The 21,859-nt window shown below is 43.3% G+C and overlaps 1 protein-coding gene across 1 annotated transcript in view; it reads right to left on the bottom strand.

The window, feature by feature from the left end:
- Positions 1-19,626, bottom strand: part of NTSR1 (neurotensin receptor 1) — a 90,366-nt gene extending 70,740 nt beyond the window's left edge. The window contains exon 1 of the mRNA XM_038750744.1: positions 18,875-19,626. Coding sequence (XP_038606672.1) covers positions 18,875-19,582 — 708 coding nt within the window. The 5' untranslated portion in view covers positions 19,583-19,626. The remainder of the gene's footprint in view (positions 1-18,874) is intronic.
- Positions 19,627-21,859: the final 2,233 nt, after the last annotated feature.

The raw sequence follows: 21,859 nt of genomic DNA, 5'->3' as shown, positions 1-21,859 counted from the left end.
TAGCTCAAAAATGCTTCCTTTTTTCCAACTTGTCAAGAATTTAGACCTCAGTGATCACAAATGCCCTTGACATGACTGAATAAACAAGTTTAGAAATTATGAGGTTCAAGTGTCAGTAGGAAATTGTAAGACTTGATCATACAACCTGTACTGTGAGGTTTGGTGTAAGCCCCCGAGCCCCGAGGATTTCATCGAGGATGTGGTGAAGTTGATCAACGGACATTACGCCGGGCAGTCAGGACTGGGGGGCCGGTGACCCTGGGGCGGGCCTGGCTCCCGGGGCTTTGGTGGAGGGGTCTCCATCCCACTCCCACCACAACCACTTGTCATTCATTCATTTCATTTGTTCAATCGTATTCACTGAGCGCTTAATCCCGGCTCCACCGCTTGTCAGCGGGGTGACCTTGGGAAAGTCAGTTCACTTCTCTGGGCCTCAGTTGCCTCAGCCCAATCCATTTTTCTTTCATCCAGTCCTCTTCTGTTGCATGTCTCAGAGCTCTGAAATGGGAAATGTTGCTAGTCTGAGATATAGCAATGTTCTGTCTTTTACAGTAGAGGCTCAGGCTTTGGCCAAGGAAACTACTGGTGACTAGTCAATGAAACAAATACATTAACTAGAAACATGACCCTTTGCCCTCTCTCGAATCCCAGAGATTATGAAACTCCTACCTTGGAAGTCATGTAAGGGTGGATGGAACAATGCTAGACTATTTCTGATTCCTAAAAATCATTGCTATTGCTATCATCACCACAGGGAGCTTACTCGCTGATCCTTGAATGGATAGAGGGAAAGTTCTGTGAATCATGGCCCTGGTCTGCCAGGATAGGATATCAATAGCTACAAAAAAAGGAAGAGTATTATGATCACAGAGAGTGAAATCTCATGTTCCGTGGGCAGGGGTGAGAGGGTAGGGTTAGCTCAGTAACTCTTCATTGCATTTGATTTGGAATGTTTTATTCTTTGAGAGTCAACAAGTATTTAGAGGCCATCTATTTTGCTTCTTTATGTTTGGAGAGATTGCAACTGATGGGAGATACAGGTGTGCACTGCATAACTTTAGCATACTTTCTCTCTGGGAAAATGTAAAGTTTATGCTTTGCTCTGATGTTTCATTTGCAATTTGTGCTGTCTGGCCTAGGTGTTTATTCTGCCTTTGTAATTCTGATTTTCTTGAAGTTACTGCCTGAAAACAGCCACCCTCTTCCTGATTGCTGCTTAGCTCTCATCCAGTGTATATGTGGTTGTTTTCTTCCCACAGTACACTGCTGTGCCACATTATTTGAGGTATTGTGATACCATTGAATTGTTCTTTCTTCTCTCTCTAGAGGAGAACTGGAAGAGACTTGGAGAATCAATCATTCAATCAATGGATTGTGTCCTCTTCATCCCAGCTCTGCCAATTGCTTCCTATGAGTTCTTGGGCAAGTAAGTCGCTTAACTCCCCTGGACCTCAGTTTCCTCATCTGTAAAACTGGAACTAAATACGCATTTTTTCACCCTGTTTAGACTGGCCTAGTGGGAAGAGCACAGGCCTGGGCATCAGAGGCTCTGGGTTCAGTCCCGGCTCTGCCACTTATTTGATGTGTGACCTTGGACAAATCACTTAACTTCTCTGTGCCTCAGTTCCCTCATCAGTAAAATGGGGATTCAAAACCTATTCTTCCTCCTACCTAGACTCTGAACCCCATGTGGAACTTGATTATTTTGTGTCTACCCCAATGGTTGGTACAGTGCTTGGTATGTAATAAGCACTTAACAAATGTTATCACTATTATTATTATTATTATTATCAATATTATTATTCTGCGAATATATGTGGTACAGGGACTTTGTCTGATCTGATTTTCTTGTACTTGTTCCAGTGCTTGGCACATGGTAAAGGCTTAACAAATACTATTATTATTATTATTGAACCTGATATTATATTGTGAGAGCCCTTCATAAACAGAGGAGCAGTCCCTTTAAAGTGAACAAAGATCTTTGTTCAATAATTGTTTTAACGATAACAAAAAGGAAAGAAAAAATCAGTGACAGAACTGCAATGATAGCAGAAAACTGATGTTTTACCCCACTGTGCCTGACAAACTCATCACACAGATACCTAAACAGAACAGAAAATTGTTCCAGGTAATTACAGGTCCTAGAATACAGTTAGTACCATTTTAAGTTTCAGACAATTCATTTTTCTGACAGCTTGTTTAAAAGGAAAATATTTAATGTATTAAAAATACTCACATTGATATCATAGTTCACAATCACCATGTGGCGCATCTTTAATGCTTCCAATTAAACCCAAGGAGAATGGATAAAAAATATATCCTTCATTTATTTTCTGTAGTTTACCCATTTTAAAAATTGTTGTGGAAGTTCTTGAGGAGAATTTAATAACAGAATTCTAAAGGTACAAAAATACTTCTTGCCTTATCTCCTACCCTCCCTATTGTTGACCAACGTTATGGGTGCTGAGCTTAGATTTTTCCGTTTGAAACCCCAGATTTAGATATGCTCTCTGAAGATTTTCCAGAATGGTTTGTTTCTTTTTAAAAAAATTAAAACAAGAAAACAAAAGAACTAGTAATGAAATAAACTGATGGACTACAGACTCTCTGCAATTTCCAATTAAATTTGCCTGAAATATTACCAGGTTTGGGGCCAATAAAAGTTTCTTCATTGTCTCATTTCATAGGTACATTTAATTCCTGACTGTTCGAAGTGGAGATCTCACACAGGCAAATTCTGAACTAGAGCCCAGATTTCTCTATACTTGAAAGGAGTCCTTAAAATTGGTCTAATGAAAGACAGTAAAGGAACCAAATCACAAACTTTTCTGAGTTTCAAAAAAATGCTAAAAAAATGTAAAATAGAAGTTTCCACTACATCCTCCAAAGACTTTTTTTTTTAATGGCTTTTTAGACAGGCTGATTTCAGCTTTTCAAGCTTTCAAGAATTTGTTTTTACATGGTTTACCTTCAAGTGTTTGCTGTTTGATGATTTATCTGAACAGAAGATGCCAATCATTTTTCAAAGAGAGAAATTTGTGGTTAATTGAAGTTCTGACAGAACTGGATTTCAAGTATTAGTATTTGTGTCTGTTGCTACTTAAAGGCAGAAATGTGTTCACAGGAAGCCCATTTTCTAGAGCTCCTAAGAGAGGTTTATGGTTTCTAAAAAGGATTTGAGAATGTGTTGACTGTGGGACAAGGGAATCTGGTTACTTCTTCTTTAACCATTAAAACACCATATTTTAAAAGGGATGTGAAGAAATTGGACAAAGTCCAGAGAAGTGTGATAGAAATCATTGTAGGATTGGAAGGCAAACTCTTTGAGAGCAGGGATGCTGTCTACTAACTCTATTGTAGTCTCCTAAGTGCTTAGTAGAGTGCACTACACATATTAAGCACTCAAACGGTATTAATTGATTTTGATTTATTGAAAGGTTAACAGGCCTGGAGAATTAGTCTAAAGTATGACACTGCTGTCTTTCAGATCAAAGAGGATGCCATTAGTGATGGCATTTAATGTGGCTTAGTGGATAAAACACAGGCCTAGAAATCAGAAGGACCTGAGTTTTAATCTGGGCTCTGCCACTTGCCTGCTGTATGACCTTGGGTAAGCCAGTTAATTTCTCTGTGCCTCAGTTACTTCATCTGTAAAATGGGGGTTAAGACTGCGAGTCCCACGTGGGACATGGACTGTGTCCAACATAATTAGCTTTTATCTACTCCAACACTTTGTGCAGTGTCTGACAGGTTTACCTTGGGAATCATATGTGGCTGAAGAGGCTAATGGAGAAACAGCATTCCTAACACACTGTAAATGAAGGTAATCCTTTGTGGTGCAGTTGTATTTGTTGTTTTCCAGTGCCTGACACTCTTCTTTTTCCCCTTTTCTTTGTGAGCAGGGAGCGTGTCTACCAACTCTGTTGTACTGTAATCTCCCTAGTGTTTAGTACAGTACTCTGCCCACAATAAGCACTCAATACATACCACTGATTGACTGATTGATCTCATGATCTCCTCAAAGCATCTGCTCAAAAAATCCACTCCTTTCTCTATTGCATCACACCCTTCTTGACTGATGGCTGCAGGGTCTTTCAGCTTTCAAGAGATACCACATTGTTAAAGGACTGTGCATTATGGTGTCCTTAAACTGTTTCCTATGCCCCTTTGATTTTGGTTGCTCCAGTTCAACTCACCATAAAGCAGATGTTTAGGTATTTTACTGTCTCCCATTCTCCATACATTGTGAAGCTGAGTTGAGGTGAGGATAGCTTCAGTACTAGCAGACTGACTTCATTCATTGTTGGATATGTTGAATAGAGTCCAAAAGAAATAATTATGAAAGTGATCCAGAATTTGGAAGTGGCTTTTTTTTGGTGGGTCCAGGTCTCTCAACCTTAGTGAGGGTAACTATACAGTTCCACATATCTTCAGTTTGGTCTGAAGTCTGGTGCCATGCTGCTACTCACTTTGACAGTCTCACAGAGTACGTACTAGTTTCCATGATTCAGGTTTCCAAATGCATGCTATCATTTTATGGTTAGACAATATGCTGCCATGGTAATAGAATTTAGATCACTCCTCCAGGTTCCATCATGTTCTATGAGCTTATGGAATTCCTGCCTAATCTTGTCCTATTATCATGGGCTTCTGAAAGTGCTGTTCTTTACTCTGAATTTTAACCAAATGGTCACTATCAACTTTTTCAAACTACCTAATAAATATTTCTCTGTGATGTTCTTAAGAGTGCCATAACCATCTGATTCATTTTATTTCATATTTAAGTATTCCTGTTTCTTATTTAAACTTGGCAGAACAAAACCTGTTTGCCATAGTTACTTTAACAGCTCCAAACAGAGAGCTAAAAATGGAGAATGCACCCTAAAGCAGCGACACTTTGCTTTATCAGGCCACTCATGTCCCCAGTCGGTGATGAAGAGCAGTTAAAACTGAAGAAAGGGGAGAGTGAGAAAGAGGGGAAATTGAGACTACTATTGGATTTTTTTAGAACAAGTGGGTCCGTTGGCCTCAAAACCTTTAAAAGATGCATTTTTATATGCAAGAGTCCCATTATTCCATGCAAGGTCCCAGAGGACTATTTATGTTTTAGGAATTGTTCTGAGCACAAACTGGAAGTTTAATAAATATTTGTTAATGATCGATTGATCAATCAATCAATGGTATCTATTGAGTGCCTACTGTGTGCCGAGCACTCTACGAGGCATTGGGGAGAGTACAATACAACAAAGCTGGTAGACATGTTCCCTGCCTGCAGTGAGCTTACAGTCTAGAAGGGGAGACAGATGTTGATATTCAGAAATCATTTATAATTTATAGATATGTACATGGTGAAGGTACTTGGTGATGGGGATGTCGCTTGGATAAGCCAAGAGTGAGGGGGTTTGTGTGCATATGTAAATTTCTAAAGGAGTTAAAAGAGTTGAGGGAGGCACCTTCATTTTTCAGTTCTCTGAAGGTGTTTAGTTCCCAAATGTCATTCCACTGATGGTCTGAAACTGTGGTTTCCCTGAGAAAAGAACGTTATTTCTTCTCAAGGAGGGACTGACAGTCCCAGGTTTCAGTTTGGTGATAACTTTTAAGATGTCTAGTTATTTCTTCTGTTCTACATACTATTAGGAGAAAATGATTCTTCCTACCCTGAGATTAAATCCAGAGTGCCCTAGCTCAGCTTTCATTTATTCAAAGAGCACTGTACGGCATTCTTCACACACCTCCACCCACCTCCGACTTGTCTCCTAGGATAAATCAATTTTGGAGGGCTTACTGAAATGACAAAAAGATCCTAGAATCGTGGCTGAATAACTAAAGAGGTAAGTCTTTGATTTATTAGAAAATGGAAAGAAAAAAGATTATTTCAGTTACTTTGGAAGGTAGAAAAACTCCACCAAGTTGTTCTGGTCACTCGTGCCCTTCTGATAGCAACTTCTTTCCAGTCTCCAGGGAGCTGAACCTGGTTTCATTGCTAGAGAATTCTCTGGAAAGCATAAAGCAGATTGGCCATAAGAAGTCTTACTTTAAATGTATGCTTTGATCTGATGCTAATTAAATTACTTTGGTCCTTGATGCTTGGAGTAAGGGAGGTAATTGCTGATTCTGCTGCCTTCATTGGCCAAGTGAAGTGAGTTATACTGTAAACACAATAGAAGAATGGGGGATTCTTTGCAAAAAATATCAGGAAATACACCCAGTTTTTGCAAATAACAGTTTTCACTGGACCAATAAACCTCAGGAGATTGGGTTTTTTTGGTTCCTGGATAATAAAGACACGGGTACTGATTGAAAGTTTCTGCAGCTATTCAACAGTTTAGAGATCCATCATAATTATATATAAATATATATATTCTAAGGTAATGTTTATCTATTACTTGTTACATCCTTTTGCTTCCTGTTATTTCCACATTTGTAAATCATTTCTGTCTCTTCCACTACAATGTAAGATCCTTGAAGGGCAGGGAACTTGTGTCTTGCTTCCATTGTACTCTCCCAAGCACTTACTATGGTGTTTTGCACAAACAGTAGTAGTAGTAGTAGTAATGTTATTTATTGAGTGAAAGCAATGCACATTACTAAGTCCTTGGGAAATAAAACAGAAGCATAAGTCTTGTTCCTTCATCACAAGCAGCTTCACTCTAATATAGAAGACTGATATAGAAATATTTGTGGTATTTGGAATCTAATTACACTGAATGTCCAATTGGGACTCTCAATAAATAACACTGGTTGGTTAAGAAACAAAACTTCCATAGGTTTTCCTTTCCATTTTCTAAACAGCCTCTAACATTCCTTTACTGACAGTTCCTTCAGGATACCCCCCAAACCAAGATTCAAAATAACTTAAAAATATTAGAAATTCAGCCCTTAATTAGATGGGCCAAATTTCCAAAAACTTCAGAAGAAGTCACATAACACATGACACATGACAAATGCAACAGGAAAGTCATAGCTTGGTAATTTCATAACATTGCAATTGTTGAAACATTATGACATAAGGAAAAAAAATACATGCCCAGAAGAAAGGCACAGTTTAGATTTGAAATAGTACTTTGAATTTGTGCTCCTGTTACTTCTAGTAACATTTCTTAATTGAACCATGTTCAGTCAGCCAATTTTTAATCTGTTTCCATTAGAAAGCATTCTACAGCCAGTTATTTAACTTAGTTTAAGTTTGAAACTCGTTTCCCCACTCTGTAACCCTGGATACTTTATCATATTTCAAACAGGACTGATATAAATAGACAAGACCACACTTTCACTATTTAAAGAGTTTCTAAACTCACATTAGTATGGATTAACATGAATTTACAAGGATGAATACTTAGGCTAATATTTAGGTTGTTAAGAGGTTGACATGGGGAGAGATTGATGCAATAACTTCTCAATTACTTTATCACTGTCTCTCCATCAGGCACCACTGAAAGGGACCTAGAAGTGTTGTAACCAACCAGTTTCAGGAATATTAGTGGGAAATGCTGAGAAAAGCCATAAGGTGCAGAGATAGGTAGGAACCCAGAGCTTCAGAAGGGGAGCAAGATGCACGGAGGCCCTTTTCTCTCAAACTATTTCATTCTATGCCCATTCTTTTCTGAGTTGGGTGGACCATAAATATAGCTGTCTCCCATCTCCAAATGACACACTACTGAAGCTTAAATCCTCATTGTACATGTATATTTGGCTCACAATCAGATAGCTTCTTGTTGAGCTGATGTGTTTGTCCTGGCAGACTCTGTTTTCAAGACCGTCTCTTCATGTGCTGATTTTCGTTGAAACTTTGCTCAAAAAGAACAGTCCTGCTCCTGATGACTGCAACAATATGACTGGCCTATCAGCTGTGGTGGTAGTCCCACAAACCACTGCTACATCACATTGTTTAAGACTATGCTTCACTTCGTCTTGAAAATAAATTGTTCTGCCCTCCTTGCTTGCAGATGCTCCTTTTCAGTTCCCCAATCAGAAGCTGCTTGTGTATCCTGCTTTAATCTTTTTCTCCTAACAAATCCCATCCAATGAAGCTGTGTTGTGCATATTACCTCAGTTGCCCGTTCCAGGATCCAGTCTCAGGAGAGTGAAGGAGTAGGAAACCAAGTTGTAGAGGGTCAAGAGGGGGGAATGAGGAGAAGAGGAGACAGTGGATGTATGTGACCTTTTTGAGGAGTTCAGACAGGAAGCAGCATGGCCTAGTGGATAGAACAGGGACCTGAAAATCATAAGGACATGGGTTCCAATCCTGGCTCCACCACTTATCTGCTGTGTGACCTTGGGCAAGTCATTTCTGTTCTCAATATACACTCACTCCCTTGGCGACCTCATTCGCTCCCACGGCTTCAACTATCACCTCTACGCTGATGACACCCAGATCTACATCTCTGCCCCTGCTCTCTCCCCCTCCCTCCAGGCTCGCATCTCCTCCTGCCTTCAGGACATCTCCATCTGGATGTCCGCCCGCCACCTAAAGCTCAACATGTCGAAGACTGAGCTCCTTGTCTTCCCTCCCAAACCTTGTCCTCTCCCTGACTTTCCCATCTCTGTTGACGGCACTACCATCCTTCCCGTCTCACAAGCCCGCAACCTTGGAGTCATCCTCGACTCCGCTCTCTCATTCACCCCTCACATCCAAGCCGTCACCAAAACCTGCCGGTCTCAGCTCCGCAACATTGCCAAGATCCGCCCTTTCCTCTCCATCCAAACCGCTACCCTGCTAATTCAAGCTCTCATCCTATCCCGTCTGGACTACTGCACTAGCCTTCTCTCTGATCTCCCATCCTCGTGTCTCTCTCCACTTCAATCCATACTTCATGCTGCTGCCCAGATTATCTTTGTCCAGAAACGCTCTGGGCATATTACTCCCCTCCTCAAAAATCTCCAGTGGCTACCAATCAATCTGCGCATCAGGCTGAAACTCCTCACCCTGGGCTTCAAGGCTCTCCATCACCTCGCCCCCTCCTACCTCACCTCCCTTCTCTCCTTCTACTGCCCAGCCCGCACCCTCCGCTCCTCCACCACTAATCTCCTGACTGTACCTCGCTCTCGCCTGTCCCGCCATCGACCCCCGGCCCACGTCATCCCCCGGGCCTGGAATGCCCTCCCTCTGCCCATCCGCCAAGCTAGCTCTCTTCCTCCCTTCAAGGCCCTGCTGAGAGCTCACCTCCTCCAGGAGGCCTTCCCAGACTGAGCCCCTTCTTTCCTCTCCCCCTCGTCCCCCTCTCCATCCAAGTCTTACCTCCTTCCCTTCCCCACAGCACCTGTATATATGTATATATGGTTGTACATATTTATTACTCTGTTTATTTATTTATTTATTTATTTATTTATTTTACTTGTACATTTCTATCCTACTTATTTTATTTTGTTGGTATGTTTGGTTCTGTTCTCTGTCTCCCCCTTTTAGACTGTGAGCCCACTGTTGGGTAGGGACTGTCTCTATGTGATGCCAATTTGTACTTCCCAAGCGCTTAGTACAGTGCTCTGCACATAGTAAGCGCTCAATAAATACGATTGATTGATTGATTGATTTCACTTCTCTGTGCCTCTGTTACTTCATCTGAAAATGGGGATTAAGACTGAGAGCCCTAAGTGAGACAGGGACTGTGTCCAACTTGATTTGCTTGTATCCACCCCAGCACTTAATACAGTGTCTGGCACATAAGCACTTAAAATACCACAATTATTATTATTATTTTTAGGGATGGTATTAAGGAGATGGGAGTGATATCTGGAGAAAATAAGTGGGAAGCAGAGAGGGATTTTTTTTAAGCATAGGGGTTTGTGAGAATGTTTGAGGACTGAGGGGAAGGAACCATCAGAAAGTGAGCAATTGAAGATGGCAGAGAGGGAAGAAGAGTGAAAGCAAGTGTTTTCAGAAGCTGAGAAGGGATGGTGTTGGAAGAACAGATAGAGGGCATAGATTTTGATAGCAGACAGAAGATCTCCCTTTGAGAAATGTCTGGGAAGGATGAGAGAGAGAATTTAGGTGGGGGGTGAAACTTTAGGAAGTTTGTGTTTAATGGTTTCAGTTTTGTGAACAAAATAGGTGGCAAGATCATCGGGGAAGGGGTGGGCATCAGGGGTTTCAGGAGGGAGATAGAGGTCTGGAATAAATAGTGAGGACAGCAGGCATGGGAGTCGAGGAGGGAGGAGAAATAGTGTTGTTGATTAGAAGAGAGGACAGAGTTAAGGCAAACAAGGATGAATTTGAAGCAGTCGAGGTTTGCCCGGTGCCTGGATTTCCACCAATGATAGGTGGAGGAATGCAACAAGCAGATATTGTGGAGATGATCTAAGGCTGAGATTTGGCAGTGCAAGATTGACTGAGATACAAGAGAGTTGAATTGATTAGAGAGGGTGGTACAAAGGGCTTGGATTTGAGCATTAAGAGAGGGGACATTTGGAAGGGAGTCCAAGTGGAGCATGATGGTTTGGGTAAGTGGAGGGGCTAAGTGAAAAGATTCAAGAGACCTGAGTTCTCTGTGCAGGGAGAGAAGTTGTTCAAGGCGATGAGGGAGTTGCTGAGATAGCCAGTTGGAAAGTTTGGGTTGGAGAGCCAGGTTGGGGGTGGAGGGGGAGGAACCCTGTTCAGTTCCTGTCAGTGACCCGCCCTCATGGTGGGCAGTTGTGAGGGGCAGGCCTGGATGGGCAAACCCATCCTTCTGTTTCTCCTCTTTCAGCGGGTCCCCAGTTTGAGCAGACGGGGGGCGGGGGGGGTGTCATCTCCCCCCCCTTTTCAAAAAGGAAGGGGACCCTCTTTTCTTGTCCCCCACGCCCCTTTTCCCCTGTCTGGGGCCTGCTCTGTCTCCCCCTTCTAGACTGTGAGCCCATTGTTGGGTAGGGACTGTCTCTATATGTTGCCTATTTGTACTTCCCAAGCACTTAGTACAGTGCTCTGCACAGAGGAAGTGCTCAATAAATATGAATGAATGAATTCAGAGTGGTTGAGGTTAGACATGGTACAATATAAAATATGTTTAAAATATGAGTGAAAAGGTTCTTTTGCCTCTCTGTCAGTCAACAACATGCATTGTGTGCTCTCTGGTGCAGAGTATTGTAGAGGGAGGAAACTGAAGCTTATAAATTAAAATGACTGGGTCAGGATCTTTGCGTGATAAAATGAGGAAAAATTAATATTTTTTCCTTTAAAAAAGAAAGACCCCATTTAAAGTTAAAATGCTCTATATGAGTCCTGTGTAAAATCTAGCCCTCCTCTGGTCCCTGACTTTTTGTTAACTAAAAAATCACATTTCTTCACTGCAGATCTAATGTTTCCCCTGTGAGGGGGCTAGATACCCTGCAGGGTGGATTTGACTTTTCTTCTAGTTAATAAATATGGAAAGAATTCTGGAGGAAGATTGTGAAAGACCTGAAAACTAACCTAAAAAAACGGGCTTCTCTTTTCTTTAAAAATAAGACCATAAATATGTCAGCCTGGGGGAGAAATGTGAGGAGAGAATGTTTTCAAGATTAAACACCTGGGTTTCGAGACACAGTGCCATTACTTGGTAAGGCTAGTGTTTTAGAGACCTACAAGCATCATTTTCTGCACCTGTATTTCATCCTCAGAACTCTTTTGTGATTACACAAAATTATACCCTTTAAGATTCACGTTGGACAAGAGAAAGAAAACAGTCTCTTTAAGTGTCAGCAAGTGAAAGAACTGACTATTGGCTCCCATGGAAGCCTGGGAAAACACTTTAGGGGAAAAGGAAAGATAAAGAGTTTCATAAAGAATAGCACAAACAAACAGGATTTCTTTCTTGCAAGTTGGATAATGAAATTATCTCCATCACATTCTCCTTTTTTAGCTAATAGAGAAAAAATTTCAAATCAAGCCATTATGCTACTACATTTCTCCTTTTTGTTTCTCTTCTGCTTCCACTTCTTAAGAACATTCTTCTTACACAAAATCATCCCAAGAAGGATGAAAGAATCAGCAAAGCACAAGCATCTGTGAGGTGACACAAAGCCACAATTGTCAATGACTTATTTCATTTCTTCCTAGCTTCAAGGATGACTGTTAGGTATGAAGTAAGTATTAGTCACTCCCAGCTAAGACATAGCACACTGAGGCAGAAATCAATCTTTCACCCTTGGTACTTTTCTCAAAAATGAGTAAACCCCAAAACAGAGATGGTAAGGTCCTTGAGGGCAGGGGTTGAATCTTTTAACTGTGTTGCATGGTACTTTCACAGGCACTTAGTACTACAGTGCTCAGCACACAGTAAGTGCTCAATAAATACCATCCTCATTGGAAAAAACAATTTGTTTCCTTAGAAATCTCCCCATCGAAAGCAAAAGACATAAGCAACAGAAAGATACGTGAAGTAAGTAGATGACAAATGTCCCACATTCTTTATGAAGGGCAAGTTGGAAGCATGGCATCAAGTGCTCCCACAACCTCAGGAGGTAGTCATCACCATCCTCCCATTTGCCATGGAAGAGGATATTTCCCAAATTCCAGAAGTAGAAGAGAACCCTTCTTCCATAATCTTAAAACACTGTGGTATTTGGCCCTTACTGGAGTAGTGAAGAGACAAGGTCCCATCTTCATCATCATCAACATCATCAATGGCATTTATTGACCGCTTATTGTGCGCAGAGCACTGGACTAAGCACTTGGGAGACTACAACACAATGGATTTGGTAGACATATGCCTATTCCCTAACCTCAACAAGCTTACATCTTCTCAAGGTAGTAATAAACTAACAATTTTTGCTCTCATTTCTGAATTATTGACTTTAGCCTCATATTTTTTTCCCTGAATGACTATCTCCCTCCCCGCTCCCCGCCAACCCTTTTATGAGCCGCTTGTAGGTCATAGGCCAGTTCTGAATTAATGTCCAAGTGTTCTTCCCAGTTCTTCTACAATCCTTCATACATTGAAATGCTTTATAAATGTTATTTTTTCTTGACTGATTCTTCAATACTATTAACACTTGTTCTAGATGAACAGAGAAAGTTGATAATTGACAAATTAGGTAGTCACTGTTGTAGACAGGCTACATGGACAGGGATTTTATCTGGCATGGCATTGCTCACATTTTTATGTATTTCCAAGCCTGAGAAACTGTCATCTCCTGGGACCTGCGGGCATGGAGGATGGCACTACATTCCTCCCGAATGCAAAAATGACAAATCTGAGGGAGCTTGAAACATGGTTCCAGCCAGTAGTTTTGAGAGTGCAAACACGCATTTTAAGGGGAAACCAAACTAAACACATAGCACCCCTTAGTGTAGAAATATGTCTTATCTGTCTGTTGAATGGATAAGAAACTAATGAACAGCTCATAAAGAAACTGATTTTGTTATTGATCCAATCTGTTGCTAATGAACTAGGGAACTGATGGATATAGATTCCTTCTGGGATATTAATAATTATGGTATTTTGTAAGTGCTTGCTATGTGCCAAGCACTGTTTTAAGTGCTGGGCACTGTTCTAAATATCTACCACATGCCATTCAAATAAACATGTCCTATGGATTTTCAAAGATGTGTCAGATTTAACCTATGAGTTGTGTTCTGAGATGCATTTATTGGAAATTTGGATATGAGACTATTTTCTCTGTGCATTATGATCTTCTTAGGTGAATAGTTTTACTCTATCCTGTATTTTCATGTGTCAAAAGACATCTCTATCTGTAATTTTTATATAATGTGAACTTCTCAGAAACATGACCCAAAATATTTTCCAATTCATTATAGGTATCCATATACAAAGAAAGTGCACAGGGAAACTGTCCACTATTGCCACTTATTGAACACTGCATATGGGTGTTTTGCAGATACAGGGAACATATATTTGCAGATTTCCAGTATTCCATAGAACATTTTATTCGTTGAATATTAGACTACATAAAATAGTCTTATTCTGACCTAGGATATGAAACAATCTATAAACATTGACCGACTCCCTGTGGCTGGATTTATTTGAAGGCTCCAGTACACAGGATTCATACGTAATCAGCATTAAAAAAAAACATTAAATCACAAAGTCTCAGCCTGACATGTTCAAAGGCAGCAAATAGGCATAGGTAATAGCAGCAATTAGATAATGACTCCAAGCGGAGACAGTGAATGCACCTCTAAGACACAGAGATGCTGTTTCGTTAATAGGACTGGGTGGTCTTCTGTGGTCTAGAATAATGGTGCAGGGGAAGGTGACAGGGAGAGGAAGAGTTAATATTGTGGCTAATTGTCTTTATCAGCTATCTAGATACCCACCTGCCAGGAATGCCCACTGCCCCTTGTGCTTAGTACAGTGCCTGGCACATGTAAACACTTAACAAATACCATTAAAAAAAGAAAGGGGGCACTCCATTTTTACTGATGATAAAGCAAAATGATGGATATTGTCATTACCCCACACAAAGAACATAAGTACACAGAGTACAAAAGTGCATAAGAACATGAGTACTTAAGTGGATATGATAGATGCCAACACAGTTCTAAAATAAATCATTTGTGCTATGTCAGAGTAGGCTCCACTACAAGGTGTTCGGATCACTGTTTTCAGTCAGATATTACTATTCTGGACATGTGTTAGGGAGGCTGAAAATCATACAGTTAAGACCAGTTAACCCACAACTGTCCATTCCAGTGCTGAAAGTAAAGAGGTCGATAGGGCTATCTTCACTTGGAGCATAAATGCAGTCATTCCCAATGCAATGATGCCTTGATTCAAACCCATTCAGTTCATTAAGGGAGGAAAAAGGGAAGGTATAAAGTGTGTCAGGCATGACCCTGGACCTTGACTGCTCTGCGAGGTTGTGGATCAAGCAACTGCACTGACGAATGTACTCAGACTAATGAGCTTGGCACATGGTTAAAAATCAAAGTCTAACCTAGTCTTTATTTCTTCCAGCATTGGTTCTTCAATTTCTTCATTGGTTTCTAAGCCCAAATCAGTTGTAAGTTCCCTAAATATGCACCTTGTTAATACAGTGCCAGGTATCCAAGCAAGTGGTTTTACATTTTCCTTTGGCTATTTGCTCTTCAGCTCTCATGGAATTTAATGTCCAGGAGTCATAGAAACACCCATAGAAACCAACCCCTCAAAAATGTGCTTTGCTAGCTTCCTCTTTATGGCAAACGAACCTTTTGGGTCCTCATTTAATTCCTAGACTACTCTGTTAGCTGATGCGGACAACAGGGGGAATTTAGAGTTTAATTTTATGGTGTCCATAAAAACTAACCCTCCATGATCTGGTAAATAGAAGAGAAAAATAAACAAAATTCACCAATAATCTCCTTTTATCAGAGGTGTTGCCCAGGAGCAAAATGCACTGACCTGGGGGATTTTACTTTTTTTTCCAGTCTTTGTGAATGGATAATGAAACGGGATGGCAGTACCAGAGGACGAGCAGCAAGAATTCTGAAAAACTTGATCAGTCAACAAGTATTTATGGGGTGGGCACAGGGTGCATAAGCACAGAATTGGTCTAGGCATAGAGATTAGGCACAGACCTTTCCCTCAGGATGCTTACAATGAATCCACAAACTTAGGGGTAATCAGGCCCTTGAAAAATCATAAATTAACTGTAACAGATATGACCAAATCATTTTCCTCCCTTGTCATTTGAACCGAGGTCCAGAACCAGCCCTCTCAGAAAGCCAAAATACCTGCTCTGGTCTAAGTCCCATGATTTTTAAGGGGCCAACCCTCAAAGACTCCTAGAAGCACAGTGAGTGTTGAAGATAGAGGATGCCCACAGGTCCAGTGTCTCCTTCCCTTCAGCCACCTGCCAGCCCACCCTTCCCTCAGGGGCATACTCTCTGCCCTTCTTTCTACTCTGTCTCTTCCTTTCTCCCAGAAGAGTCTTTGCAGAGCTATAAAGGAGGCAAGCTTTTTTATGGTGTCCCTAGGGAGAAGGAAGTGAAGAGGAGAGGGCAGTTTGACCCCTTCCTCACCCCAAAATGGGAGAAGAGTTGTTTGGGATTGGGCAAATAGATAACTAAAGGGATCGCTGGAGATGAGGATTCCTCTTCAGGGCCCATTACTCTTCCTCTGGACTGTAGGCTCCTTGTGGGCAGGGAACATGTCTACCAACTTTGTTGCATTATACTCTCCTGAGCACTTAGTACAGTGCTCTGCACATAGTAAATGCTAAAAAAATGCATTGCTTGATTCCACCGGCCCTGACTAGAGCCATCAGAAATAATCAATCAATCATATTTATTGAATGCTTACTATGTGCAGAGCACTGTACTAAATGCTGGAGAGTACAATATAACTGTTGGTAAACACCTTCCCTGCCCACAATGCACATAACAGTCTAGAAGATTTAAGTCAGGTTTGGGGGAAAAGGAAACATTGCAGTAAGTGAGTACCCCAAACTTGTGTGCCCGGCAATAAAATTTTAATGATAATGATCTTAAATTACAGCAGAGGGCTTTCCAACTTCTTGGGAGTAAGAGCAAGTAAATACTGAAACAGGTTACAGAGGGAAGCTGAGGAAGTCCTTCCTTGGGGGATCTTGAGAATGAATGCTCACCTACCCAGGGTGGTTTAGGTACAATCCTGCCTAGAGACAGCAGGATGAACTACATGATCTCACAAGGTCACTGCCAACTAAAACAATGTAATTGGTGCCTCAATTATACTTTTTATTAATTGCACAGTAAGGGCAGGTTTTCATTTCCTTTCTGTGAAAACAATTAAATCACATAATTTTTTTATATTGGGGCCACATAATCTTTGTTCATAAATTCCAGAACCTCAGACATGCAGGGGAAATACTGGCATGGATTGCCCACTACATCATAAAATGAATGTCCTGCTTTGTCTGGTTGGCACCACACAATGTTCTCTCTGGTTATGTTAAATAGCCCAAAAGTATTCAGCTATATTAAGCAGTAATTATTCAAGTTGCTCAGTATTCTTATCACTGAGTCAGGTCATTCCTAAATGTGATTACCATTTTCTAATGCCCATGACCAAACTCCATAAACTTCCTTGGGCAGCTGACATGTCCACCAGATGACATTTTGGTAAGGTCAGTCTTAGTGGACAGTGGATGAATCCTGCTGATACTTGAGAAGTGACGTGGTTTAAATGAAAATGTTCGGCCAAAGAATTCCAGGACATCTTTGGGAAAACACCATTCTCTATAAAGATACTCAGAAACTAACTTCAGATCTCCCCGCACTGCCGGAGTTCTAGTGGGATTGATAGTTAACCTTAAGTGGTACGATGCCCATTTGCTGTCTAACCTCAGTAGCACTTCAGTAGCTAAACCCCTGCATTCTTTAAGACTTACTATCTGGTAGGAGGTAAAGCTTTCCTGAAGAAAATGGAAATTAAAGAGAAAACCCTAGTGAGGGCAGCCTGAAAATTAACCTATGGAGACAATTTGTACATTTTTTTCTTCTATCACTTCAAATTATTGATTGAGTTCTCCTGGAATCAGAAGTATCGTTAGTCATCTAGAATTTACTGTTCACACTGAGATGACATCTAACAAATCAATATATTCTGTACTTTGTACTATCCAGTATTCTGTACTGGAAGCAGTGTTGCGTAGTGGATAGTGCATGGGCCTGGGAGTCAGAAGGTCATGTGTTCTAATCCTGTCTTTGCAACTTGTCTGCTTTGTGATGTTGGACAAGTCACTTCACTTCTCTGTGCCTCAGTTACCTCATCTGTAAAATGGGGATTGAGACTGTGAGTCCCAAGGCGAGCAGGGACTATGTCCAACCCAATTTGCTTGTATCCACCCCAGCACTTAGTACAGTTCCTGGCACATAGTAAGCACTTAACAAATACCACAACTGTTATTATTTAGATGTCATCTGATCCTCCCCTCCACCTTCTTGGGGACACAACCATACTCTGGTGAAATAAGAGACACAAAGTGGATTATGGTCCAAGGAAGTAGAACACAGTAAGATTTTGTGGGATGGAGGCAGTGGGGACCATTGGAAATGGCTAGTATTTGATCAGAAACCCTAATTTCATATGGAAAAGATGGAGCATAGAAGGAAAAATAATTTCAAGAGGAATGGAAATAAGGTCTGGGAGTTTGGTTTTCTCTATTTTGTGAGCCTGGGAGGCTTTCACTGATGTTTTGCACTTACTGGCATTGGAAGGTTTCAAACTTGGAAGGGCTCTGAGATATTGTAGGGTTTTAACTCTCCTACCAGAATTCAGGCCCAAGACCCAAGTCTGGAGATTGGGGAGGGAGTAGGAGGAGAAGCAGCAGTTGCAGTTTCTCCTGTTTCCAAAGGTGTCAAGGGTCAGAGGGAAGTTAGGAGAAGGAATAAGTCCCAGTGTAGCATGTTAGGGGGAAAACACAGAGCCCTATTCCCTTTGCTGGCCACACTGCAGGGGTGATGGTGAACTTGCTCAACCTCACATCCCTGGAAACCTACCTTAAAGTTGTTAAAGAACAGCAGGACTGATTCACTTCTCCTATGTGGCGGGGCCTTTTGCAGAGAAAGCAAAGATAGCACCCGGCAATGCACTCGCTTCTCGCTTTTGCTCCAACCTGCTTGCTTCCCGGCCCCATGGGTCCCTGAAAGTCAAGCTTGGTTTGCAGGATGGGTGGGGAAAGTTTAGCCTGCTTGGCATCCCGCACTCCATCCCCCAAATCGCTGGGTCAGTGGGGCCTCCTCACAAAGGGGATGCACACCCCTTGTCAGTTAGGGTAATCCTTCTGCTGCCTTCCCAAAGAGCCCATCCTAGTGCAGAAGGCAGAAAGGACCCCAGGGGATACCGGTAAAGAGGATACATCCTTGGAGGAGCTATGACAGCCCAGAGCTACAGTTCCACGGCTGCGAATTCCAGGAACTCATCTGATGGGGAGGGCTGCCCTTCTCTCTCTCCTCATGCTGCACAGCTCCCAGACCCAGAAGGTGGGGAAGACTCACCTGGATGACAGTCTTGACCGTGGATGTCTCCACGATGGTGGTGCAGATGAGTCCGTCAGGGTGAAGTCCATCGACACTGGCGTTGACCTGGCCCATGGTGAAGAGCATGGGGATGGCAAGCAGGAAGGAGGCGAGCCAGATGCCACTGATGAATTTCTTGGTGCGGCTGCGGGACATGACGCTCTTGGCCTTGAAGGGGTGGCAGATGGCCATGTAGCGCTCCAAGCTGAGGCTGGCGATGTTGAGGGCTGTGGCATAGGTGCAGGCGTCACGGAGGAAGTAGTAGCCCCGGCAGACGGCGTCCCCGAAGGCCCAGGGGTGGTGGACCCAGATGAAGTTGTACAGCTCTATGGGCATGGAGAGGAGGAGGATGAGTAGGTCGGAGAAAGCGAGGCTGGCAAGGTGATAGTGGACGGTGCTCTGCAGGTTCTGCAGTGACTTCTTGCGTACCAGGGTGAAGGCAGTGACCGAGTTGCCCACGGTGCCCACTACGAAGAGGGTCAGGTAGATGGCTGTGACCAGCACCTTGGAGTAAATGTCCGTGTTCACGTCCAGGTCATCCTCCTGAGGGGGGCCACGGACCAGGGGTTCTGAGACGTTGGTCGTGGCGTTGCTGTACCCAGCCGGAGCCATCCCCGACGGCCGCAGGGAGAAAGAGCCTGGTGCTGTGGGCGAGGGGGGCACCGAGGCGGTAGCGTTGAGGCGCATCCCGGGCCAGTGTGGAAGGGGATCCGGCCGAGAGGGTGGGGGGCGAGCCCCTTGATATCCCTTTCCGTCCTTTCCTCCTCTCCACCTCGGACAGCAGCACCTTCTTGCAGAGCCTGCCGGCAACTCGCTGGTCAAACGGAAAGTTGGGCGCGTTTTAAGGCAACGCGGGGAGGAGAGGGAGGAGGAGCAAGGAGGGAAGAAAAGGAGGAGGGGAAGGAGGATGAAGGGGCGCCTTCTGATGGGCTCTGGAGGGGATGCTCGCCCCCGGCTAACCTGGGTGGGGAGGAGTCTGCAGCTTGGAGGGGATCCGCACATCCAAGCTCGGAGGCAGACCTTCAGCTCATCACTCCACACCCCCTCCAGACTTGCATCACACCCCACACCGATACACCCCTCTCCCCCGAAAGCACACACATACACTCACGTACACACACACAAATATGCCTCCTCTCCTTCCATCCCCCCTTCCCTCCCCGTCCTCTCCCCCCGCCCCAAAAGAGGTTTCGGCTCCGGATCCGTGACCCTGCCCGGGAGATTTATATCCCTTTCCAGCTCCGGGCCCAAAGAGTACAAACTAACCCCTTGCCAGTCCCACCTCTCGACCTAAATCCCAGAATCTCCCCCGGCCCAGGCTGAGCTCGGGCTAGGCCCTGGGCAGGGAGTTTAGCATGTCTGCGCTGCCCGAGCTCAGTCTAAGAATTGGGCAATAAAAGCAGCCGTTTTCCTCCCTTCTCCCTGGCATAAGTGGGTGTCGGGGGAGTGGTAGAGGGGTGCCCGCAGCGGCCGTCTCTTCTCACCCGCCCCCCTCCCCAACTGTCCAGCCCCGACTCTTCTCATTCATTCATTCAGTCATATTTATTGAGCAGTTACTGTGTGCAGAGCACTGTACTAAGCGCTTGGGAAGTACAAGTCGGCAACAGATAGAGACGGTCCCTGACCAACAACGGGCTCACAGTCTCCCCCCAAACCTTTTCCCTTCCCTTTTCCCCCTCTGGCGGCCCTCCAGCGCGGTGACTGCCCCTCCCCGTCGTCCATTCAAGTATTCATGCATTTACTCCTTTATCCCGGCTCCGCCACTTGTCTGCTGGGTGACCTTGGGCAAGTCAGTTCACTTCTCTGGGCCTCAGTTCCCTCAGATGTAAAATGGGGATTGAGACTGTGAGCCCCACGTGGAACAACGTGACTACCTTGTATAGAAGCAGGGTGGCTTGGTGGCAAGAGCCCGGGCTTGAGAGTCAGAGGTCATGAGTTCTAATGCCGCCTCCACCACTTGTCAGCTGTGTGACTTTGGGCAAGTTACTTCACTTCTCTGTGCCTCATTTACCTCATCTGGAAAATGGGGATTAAGACTGCGAGCCCCACAGGGGACAATCTGATTACCTTGTATCCCCCCAGTGCTTAGAACAGTGCTTGGCACATAGTAGGCGCTTAACAAATGTCATCATCATTGTATCTACCCCAGCGCTTAGAACAGTGCATGGCACATAGTAAGCACTTAACAAATATTATTACTCTATTTATTTTACTTGTACATATTTACTATTCTATTTATTTTTAATGATGTGCATATAGCTATAATTCTATTTACTCTGACGATTTTGACACCTGTTTACATGTTTTGTTTTGTTGTCTGTCTCCCCCTTCTAGACCGTTGTTGGGTAGGGACCGTCCCTCTATGTTGCCGACTTGTACTTCCCAAGCGCTTAGTACAGTGCTCTGCACACAGTAAGCGCTCAATAAATACGACTGAATGAATGAATGCACTCATTCATCCGCCCATTCATTCATCCAGTCACTTGTTCCCCCTTTCATTCATGAGATTCCTGCGGAGCCGTGAGCTCTGGAGGGTGTGGGGCGGTGGCTCTAACGGGCCCAGACCCTCCCACCGCGGCCCATTCACAACTCGCCGCTGGGCCCTGCTCCCAACCTCGACCCGCTCTTGGGGCCGGTTAATTCAAAAGCCAATGTAGAATCCGAGATAGGCATTCATTCATTCAATCAATCATATTTATTGATCGCTTACTGTGTGCAGAGCACTGGACTAAGCTCTTGGGAAGTACAAGTCGGCAACATATAGAGATGGACCCTACCCAACAAAGGGCTCACAGTCTAGAAGGGGGAGACAGACAACAAAACAAAACAAAACATGTAGACACGTGTCAAAATCGTCAGAACAAATAGAATTAAAGCTATATAATAATAATAATGGCGTTTATTAAGCGCTTACTTTCATTCATTCATTCATTCAATCGTATATATTGAGCGCTTACTGTGTGC

Source organism: Tachyglossus aculeatus, chromosome 8 (genome assembly GCF_015852505.1).
Source record: "Tachyglossus aculeatus isolate mTacAcu1 chromosome 8, mTacAcu1.pri, whole genome shotgun sequence".
Classification (NCBI taxonomy): domain Eukaryota; kingdom Metazoa; phylum Chordata; class Mammalia; order Monotremata; family Tachyglossidae; genus Tachyglossus; species Tachyglossus aculeatus.
This window is presented reverse-complemented; position numbering and strand designations above follow the sequence as displayed.